General features: G+C 47.3%; 1 protein-coding gene across 1 annotated transcript; it reads left to right on the top strand.

Annotated features, from left to right (window-relative positions):
* The first annotated feature begins 5,076 nt into the window (after positions 1-5,076).
* LOC116823877 (C-C motif chemokine 17-like) lies at positions 5,077-7,575 on the top strand. Its single transcript, XM_032778789.2, has 3 exons — positions 5,077-5,214; positions 6,542-6,656; positions 7,194-7,575. Exons 1-3 carry the CDS (start codon positions 5,148-5,150, stop codon positions 7,285-7,287), a joined length of 276 nt encoding a protein of 91 aa, XP_032634680.1. The 5' UTR covers positions 5,077-5,147; the 3' UTR covers positions 7,288-7,575.
* Positions 7,576-9,310: the final 1,735 nt, after the last annotated feature.

The following is a 9,310-nucleotide window of genomic DNA, read 5'->3' as shown; positions in this document are numbered from 1 at the left end:
CTTCACAATCTAAGGTGACACCTGAGGTGTCCGGCCAGCGCAGCAACTGACCGATAGCCGCACCGGGGGAGGAAGAGCTGCTAAAATCAAACAGAGATTGTGCTTGTGGGCAGAAGGAGGCATTTCAAAGGTGCTGCAGCATGCACGGTGACCACTGCTCTAGGATGTGTCCCCACAAACCCTACAATCAGCTCACCGTCGAGGAGTTCCTCTGCACCCCTCACAGAGGTGGAGTGCTTAGAGGGTCCTGTTCTACAACAAAGTGTTGCACCATCTCTGGGTGGCTAGGGGAGTGCATCCTATCCTGGCGAGAAGACCCGGTCTTCATCCCTTCCTCACTTCCTGTAGAATTGAGGGCCAAGTGCAGGGTCTCTGGCCCAGAGCTTCCAAGTTTTTTGGATTCCTAACAATATCTTTGAGGATCTAGGCTGCTGTCCTCATTTCCAAAGCTCTGCTTGGCTTGGGCCCAAGACACCTGCAGGAACTCCTGATACTGAGACCCTGATCACCCCTACAAGTCCTCTGTTGAGGCTCAGTGGAGCTGCCCACAGTAAGAGTGGTGGTTGGGTGTGCAGTCCATATGCAAAGCACACGTCGGCAGCCTGGCCTTCCCACATACCCTCACACAGCACACCAGCTAAATCAACATCACTAACTAATTATAACATGTGCACAGAGTCTTTCCCCTTGTGGCAGGATGGTCCAGAGAGGCGCCCCCTTGCAAAGATATTAGTCACTATGTTTGTGTGTTCAGATACCATGGTGATGGGCGCAGTGTAAGAACCTGAACAGTAATGCAGCAGTTTTGGTTCCCCTTATTCAGGGGGCACTTGAGGATCCTAGTCCCTGAGTGTGTCCACTGCAGCAGAGGATACAGCTCCCTTACGAAACTCATCACACTGACCTGTAGTCAGCAAGTCCCACTCTCTGCACCTGTGGGTCACATAGGAAATCAGGAATTCCCCTAGCAGAACAAACCAGTGATCTCACTGCTCTGGTATCTCATCTTTATTACTGGTTGGTCAAGATCTCTTCCCAAAGTCAAATGGATGCTTCCTTCATCATCTTAGATAAAAAAAGAGAGATCGATAAGGAGCAATACCTTGGGGGTTTTTTTTGGCCCTCTTCTTCACCACACTTGACAAGTGATTGGCCATCATCTCTGATGATACCCGGCTAGAAGCATCAGCTTGTCCTTTGTCTTTGAGAAACAGGCTTGTTCACTTCCCACACTTGTCTAGTAACCACATTTCAGTCATGATTTCAGCTTCTGTTCATAACTTTACACACAGTGGTGTTACACACATGCCACCATGATATCACTGAGCAGCGAGATCTTCGTTTTCAAATGACACCTCACAAGCCAAGTTCCCTCTAGGCTGCATGGCTGCGCAGCCACCCATTTAGCGCCACAGTCCTGGAGCTGCCATAGCTGGGGTAGAGGCACCTACTCTCCCAGCCCAGGTGCTGCTGCAGGGAGAGAGAGCTGGGGGAGTCCTCTCTCCCTGCCGTAGCCCTGGAGCCCCACCCCAGAGCCTGCACCCCCAGCCGGAGCCCTCACACCCCTGCACCCTAACCCTCTGCCCCAGCCCTCAGCCCCCTCTCCCACTCCGAACCCCTCAGCCCCACCCCCACCACATGAATTTTGTTATGTGCACCGATACAAAGGTGATATGTCACACCTCCTTCATATTGGTGCACACAGAATCATAGAATCACAGGACTGGAAGGGACCTTGAGAGGTCATCTATTTTAGTCTCCTGCCTCATGGCAGGACTAAGTATTAACTAGACCATCCCTGACAGGTGTTTGTCCACCTGCTCTTAAAAATCCCCAATGATGGAGATTCCACAACCTCCCTAGGCAATTTATTCCAGCGCTTAACCACCCTGACAGTTAGGAAGTCTTTCTGAATGTCCAGCCTAAACCTCCCTTGCTGTAATTTAAGCCCATTGCTTCTTGTCCTGTCCTCAGAAGTTAAGAAGAAAATTTTTTCTCCCTTCTCCTTGTAACAACCTTTTATGAACCTGAAATCTGTTATCAAGTCCCCTCTCAGTCTTCTCTTCTGTAGACTAAATAAACCCAATATTTTCAATCCTCCCTCATAGGTCATGTTTTCTAGACCTTTAATATATTTTGTTGCTCTTCTCTGGACTTTCTACAATTTGTTCACATCTTTCCTGAAATGTGGTGCCAAGGACAGCTGTAGCCACCGACAGGATAAGGAGTTGTGAATCATTGTCATCAGACACCGGTCATTGTCTTTGATACATAGGTCTTGAATTAGCTTTTCCTCCTCATTGCCTGCACAGACCTTCCTGGTTTTCCAGGTTAAGAGAGGGGGATGGAAAATTGAGCATCGGTGTGGGACAGCAAGGTCTGAAACAGTCAAACAGATACATAAATGACTTCTCCAAGCCTATGCGGAGTCTGTACTGCAGGCTAAGAGATCACCCACCTCCACCTTGGTCGGCCCTACCAAAACATGCCTTAAAGAGCTGCTGAAAGTGGCCAACTTGTTGTGTAGAATATAATTATAGGAGGTGAATTTGCTTGACTTGAAACTATTAATTTAGGAATCAAATCCTCCTTTTTAATTTTATATGATCTGATCAATACGAGTAGCAGTTTGATTCTTTTTGGGAGCAATGGTTGTGCTGATCCTGAATGACATGAATATATAGAGGGGCAGCCGTGTTAATCTGTATCCATAAAAACAACGAGAAATCCAGTGGCACCTTAAAGACTAACAGATTTATTTGGGAGAAGAAGAAGAATTCAACAAGCAGAATTATTCTGCGTGGACTCCTCCTGACGGTCAAAATGACAGACTGGATTTCTACGTAGAGTGCTTCCGCAGATGTGCACAGGCTGAAATTGTGCACAAACAGCATCACATGCCCCATAACCTCAGCCGTGCAGAACGCAACGCCATCCCCAGCCTCAGAAACGACTCTGACATTATAATCAAAGGGGCTGACAAAGGAGGTGCTGTAGTCATCATGAACAGGTCAGATTATGAACAGGAGGCTGCCCGGCAACTTTGCAACACCACATTCTACAGGACACTATCCTCCAATCCCACTGAGGAATACCAAAAGAAACTATACCATCAACAAACTCCCTGCTACAGCATGAGAACAAATCTACACAGACACCACTCCAGAGCCCCGACCAGGGGTATTCTATCTGCTACCCAAGATCCATAAACCTGGAAACCCTGGACGCTCCATCATCTCAGACATTGGCACTCTTATAGCAGGATTATCTGGCTATTTGGACTCTCTTCTCAGACCCCAAGATACCAGCACTCCTAGCTGTCTTCAAGACACCATTAACTTCCTGAGGAAACTACAATCCATTGGTGATCTTCCTGAAAACACCATCCTGGCCACCATGGATGCAGAAGCTCTTTATACCAATATTCCACATGAAGATGGACTACAAGCTGTCAGGAACACTATCCCTGATGAGGCCAAGGCATTCCTGGTGGCTGAGCTTTGTAACTTTGTCCTCACCTACAACCATTTCAGATTTGGAACAATTTATACCTTCAAGTCAGCGACACTGCAATGGGTACCTGCGTGGCCCCACAGTATGCCAACAGTTTCATGGCTGACTTGGAACAACGTTTCCTCAGCTCGCATCCCCTAGCGTGCCTCCTCTACTTGTGCTACATTGATGACATCTTCATCATATGAACCCATGGGAAGGAGGCCCTGGAAGAATTCCACTCCACCATCAAGATTGCAACAATTTCCAACCCACCATCAGCCTTAGCCTGGACCAGTCCACACAAGAAATCCACTTCCTGGACACTACAGTGCAAAGAAGTGATGGTCACATAAACACCACCCTATACTGGAAACCTACTGACCGTTATACTTACCTATATGCCTCCAGCTTCCATCTGGGACATATCACATAATCCATTGTTTACAGCCAAGCCCTAAAATACAACTGAATTTGCTCCAATCAATCACTCAGAGACAAGATAGGTCTATAGTGCAGACCTGGCCTCACTCTCAAACTCTTGTCCCAGCAACCACTGGGCTCCTTATAATATGTGGGATGGATTCTCACGACTGTTCTTTGACTTCCTAAATCCTGGTCCAGTATCGGAGGGTGGGGGGTAAACCCTGGGCATTGCAAGCGTCCTTCCATAAGAGAGATCATCTCACAGCCCACTCCCAACCCCTTGCTTCCCTGGCCTTCCCTACTGCAGTTTATGTCCTCTTCTAATTACCCGATGACCTACCACAAAGTGTTTTTTGGATCACTGTGATGTCCACTTGGTTCAGACTGTCGAGCTGCTAAGCCTAGCATCTGCGGTGACACAAGAGAGGACACAAATTATACTTGCTGTCAGTCCTCATCCTCCAGGATATAAACTGATCATCAGCTGAGGTCAGGGAGACTCTTCCACCCATTTTATAGGTTTGCACAATTAACGGGGATATGAAATGTGATCAGCCCTGTTGCTGGAGGCACAAGATACAGATTTTATCTTGAACCAAGTCTAATTAAGGTTTTAGCACTAGAAAGCGTTTTATCTGTATTACTCTTGTAACCATTTCTGGCTTCAATGCCTTGTACTTGCACTCACTTCAAATTGCTCTCTTTGGAGTGAAATAAACTGGTTTTATTCTTTAATCAAAACTAATCCAGTGGCATGGTTAACTGGGCTGGGTGATAACTCCGTTTAAAGAGGCAGACTGTTTGATATTATTTCAGATCTAAAATAGTTGACCTGTCCAAAAAAAGGCTGGGCAGTGCAGAATACATTTTTCTGTGTGGGAAATCCAGGACTGGGGGCCTGTGGAGTCACCCTGCAAGAGGTAGCCAAAGCTGGCAGAAGCCAGGCTATCAGACCACTGGCTAGTTTACTCAGAATGCAGAAGTGATGTGTTCTGCTTTCCAGGGCTGTTCTCAGAGTTTCCTTCCCCGTAAGTTAAATCAGATACATTCCGTGGAATCTCTCCACACTTTCCGGGTTGGTTTTTCTTTGAACTCTGCTGACACGTGGCTTGTGAAGGTAGCACAGACAGAATAAATTGCCTGCCTTTGCCTCCAAGATCTCACTTCACAGCTTCCTGAGAAAGAAAGGAACAGTTCTACAGCAGAGGGAAACTCACTTCAAAGTCACCATGATCAGCCTGAGGACAGCTCTCCTGGCCGCCTTCCTCCTGGGGCTTTCTTACCAATATGCAACAGGTGAGTAGGAACCTTGATACAGGAGCAGAGGCCAGATCCTCAGCTGGTGTATGCAGGAGCAGTTCCATTGAAATCTGTGGAGCTATATCAATTTACATCAGGCATGGTTCTAGCCCCAAGTGTCTGGAATTAGGGAGTTGGTGGCCTGCAGCAGAGGTTTTTGAGAGGGTTCTGGAAACCCCCTGAGAGAATAATAGCAGAGAAAAATAGACTAGATGTAATTCAGCCCTGAACTGAGCAGGTCCAGCTCTCAATGGAGTCAATGGAAATTGCAGCTGCTTACGACAGGGCTGAATATAACACTAAAATTTCCTTCCTTCCTCTTTTATTAATGAGATTTGCATGTAAATGGGATCTGTGTTTAACGGTTCATCTCCTCTTGCTGATAGTCCCTCATTTGATTGCCATAATCCTTTTGTGACCTTATGATCATTTCCAGGGCAAGTAATTGTGACATGACAGACACAGGATTCTGACTTCATTTGGGGGTTATGTAGCAGCAGAGAACAGGCTTTTAGGAAACAAAAATCTGTTTTCATGGAAGTTTCCTTAAGTACTAGAGAATAAAGGGAGGGAAAGCCAGAATAATACATTTCAGCAAATTTGTTTCTAATTACTATAATGTACTGGCTACTGTGTGTTTGTACCATTGCCCCCTACAGCACAGAATTAGTATTATTCAACTGTGTGTCATGTTTCCTATATGGCTAACAGTTAATGCAGAGTTCCCTTTAGTTTAAGTGTTTAAAGGCTGGGCTTTTTTGAATCAGGAGAATCTGACCCACATTTTCCAAAGTGACAAGTTAGTTTGGGTACCTGAAGTTCTGGGTAGACAAAGGGAGACCTTTTCAAGGGGCCTAGTTTTCAGATGGGGGGTGCTCAGCACTTTCTGAAAAGCAGGCCTCTTGAAGGCATCTCAAGTTGTGCACCCAAAACTGGAGAAACCTGAAATCATTATCCCCTTTGGAGACTCTTAGCCAGAGCTGAGCTCAAACCCAGTGTAGCCATAGTGTGTCTCAGAATGACTCCAGTGAAGTACCAGGTGGCCCACGTGTGTTCCCATATGTAGCTTTGCCATCAGCTTTAATGTGTTCTTTCAGATTCAGGTCTCCAATTCAGTAGCCAAAATGGACAGAGATTCTTAAACTTAACTGCATCTTAGCCTGGGAATTCCCGCTCCTGTGGAGACAATGTCAGCCACACTTTTCATAGTTTTAATGTAGTTTTCGTGAGGTGACTAAAAGGGAGAACAGAGACCCTGAGAAATCCCAGTACCAGTCCATCCTAATGCAATGGCTTTGGGATTAACTAACTCTCTCTTTCACAGCCAAATCACTTATTCCCGTGGAATGTTGCTTTGATTACATGACTGGTGCCATTCAGCTTGCTAAACTGGTGGATTACTACTGGACCCCCAGCGAGTGTCACTTACAAGCCGTTGTGTAAGTAGAGACCATTCCCTCCAGGGCCGATTGTCCTCCTACCCTGTTCCAGTGCACCTCACTGGCAAGCCAGAGAAGGTGTCAGCCTGAGATGCCAACTGTCACCTCAGGTCACAGAGACCACAGGGTCACCTTAAGCTCTTGTATATGGGAGGTTTTCTTTATCAAGAGAGTAACATGGTGTAATCTCCAGAAGTGAGAAGTATTGTTAATCTTGCTGCAGGGTATTATTGAAACAAATAGCTCATGCTCCTGAGTCTTGCTAGGCCATCTAAATGAATGGTATAGCACTTTTTAATAGTAATTTGTATTATAATTGCATCTAAATTCCCCAGTCTTGATCAGGGCCCCGATGTGCCAGGCGCTGTAGATATGTATATAAATTATAGTCCCTGCTCCAAAGAGTTTACAATCTAAATTGATAAGACAGGCAAGGGCGTGGGAAACTGATGCAAGGAAAGGGAAGGGCAAGATGTTTCCAAATTAAAATGCAAAGGTGCCCCTTTTTAATGAGCTCTCTTGTTTTTCCATCTGCAGGTTGGAGACGGTTGCTGGTCGAAAGGTCTGTGCTGACCCCTCAAAGCTTTGGTTGAAGAGAGCAATGAAGGTCTTGAAGGCAAAGAGGAAATAAGCCCCACGTTCTGAGAACCACAGCTAAATGCTCTACTCCAGAGCCACGCCAGAAACTACTGCCTCCGGTTGTCTCTGAACATTTCCTGCCTTCGTTCCACATACCTCATTGGACTGTTCTTGTTTCAGCACTGACAGACAGACAGCTCAGTCCTGAGAGAGTGAGCGAGCTCTGTGCACTTACCGACGGACGCACTGTGCACTACAGCCAGCTACGTTGTGTTTCAGACTGCAAGTGTCCGTGCAAGAACACCACAAGCTGTAACAGATGCACATATAAAAAAGCTTCATTGCTGCACTGCAAGCATTTGTGATTGTTCGTGCTCCTTACGGGTCGGCATTAACGGCTCAACAGGCTACACTTTGCTGATTCATTGAAACCACCACAATCAGGAAGCCTCATTGTGAGTGGGGGGAGGGACTCCTTTCTGTTGACCTCCCAGCTCCAGCTGTAGGGGGCAGTGCTGCAGCTCACTGCACTCTTGCTCAGCAAATGAGGTCAGCAGAGGGCAGGCCAGGGGCTAGGAATTTAAAAAAAAAAAAAGCAATTCCTTATGGCACAACATGCAGGTTCCCTGGGCAACTGGCTCCCGGCCAAAGAGGTGTTTGATCAGGGGAAGCTACAGATCAGTGAAATGCTGCCTGGCCTCCAGCTTCTCATCTCTGGCACCTACCTTCAAATTGGGTGACAAAGAGTTTAGCCTAGTGGTTCTCAAACTTTTGTACCGGTGACCCCTTTCACATAGCAGCCTCTGAGTGCAACCCTCTTATAAATTAAAAACACTGTGTATATATTTCACACCTTTGAAAATGCTGGAGGCAAAGTCGGATTTGGGATGGAGGTGCCAGCTTGTGACCCTCCATGTAATAACCTTGCGATCCCAATGGGTCCCAACCTCCGGTTTGAGAAACCTGATTTAGCCCAATCCTTCAGCAGAGCCAGGGATCAGTATTCCCCATCTGTGACAACTTCACTGCCATTGCTGGACCATTTATTCCTTATGGGTCCATCCTGCGTGTAGTCACAGGTTACCTCCTCCCCCATGGGAGTTACTCCTCTGCACTCATTTTGCACCCCCAATATCTCTCCACTGTTTGCCCCCACACACAAGGAGCAGCTGCCATTTCTCCACAGGATCTGCCCCCAGGATTAGGGTGCCAGCAAAGCAGGTGGAACCCCCAACAGTTTAAAGCAGAATGCCAGGTAGAGGTGCACCCCCACAGCTGTAAGGTAGCAGCACTGGCTTCCCTGTATAATCCATGGGTCTGGGGTGGAGCCATAAGCTCCTCCTAGTGTATTTCTGTGGCACGTGCCGAAAAGTTCATATCAACCCTGCTGGCTGCTGGCATAATTCAGTTAAAACACGACCAGTAGCAGGTAACACCCCCCCACACCCCGGCCTCACACACACACACACACATACACTTGGGGAAAGGAGATTTTTGACTGCTCCAGAACTCAGCTGGGCAGTGGGATCTTTGATTGCACAGCATATATGGGTTACAGGCTGTCCCAGGTCACACAGCGGGTCAGAGGCAAAACCAAGACTAGACCCTAAATCCCCTGATTCCCAGGCCAAAGTCCTATTTTTTGGGCCACGCTGCTGCCCTGTGGGCAAAGGCGGGAATTGAGCTATTCCAGGAAGTGCTTAAGAATGAGGACACGGCCCTGCCGCTGACCCTCTTCCCCTCAGCTCCCTGGAAAGAGCTCTGCCCATTAGTACCACATAGCTAGAAACCTCGCCCTCACCTCAGCTTCATGGTTAAACCCGTTCTCCCCCCACACAGCTCCTATTTGCTCTCACAACTTTAGTACATCTAGAAAGGATTTGGAGTGACAAAATGAACGTGGAAAAAGAGATTCCCCAAGCCCCATAAGCACAGCAAGCTCGCTGGGGTGTGTAGCACAGAGGGAACGGACCTTGATGGCCTCTCTGTGGGGAGGCAGGCAGCCTGCACGAGAAAGTTGAATTGATAATGGAGGGGAAAGCAGCCCACACATGCCAGGAGCGCTACATTCCATC

The sequence above is a fragment of the Chelonoidis abingdonii genome, chromosome 19 (genome assembly GCF_003597395.2).
Source record: "Chelonoidis abingdonii isolate Lonesome George chromosome 19, CheloAbing_2.0, whole genome shotgun sequence".
Lineage (NCBI taxonomy): Eukaryota > Metazoa > Chordata > Testudines > Testudinidae > Chelonoidis > Chelonoidis abingdonii.
This window is presented reverse-complemented; position numbering and strand designations above follow the sequence as displayed.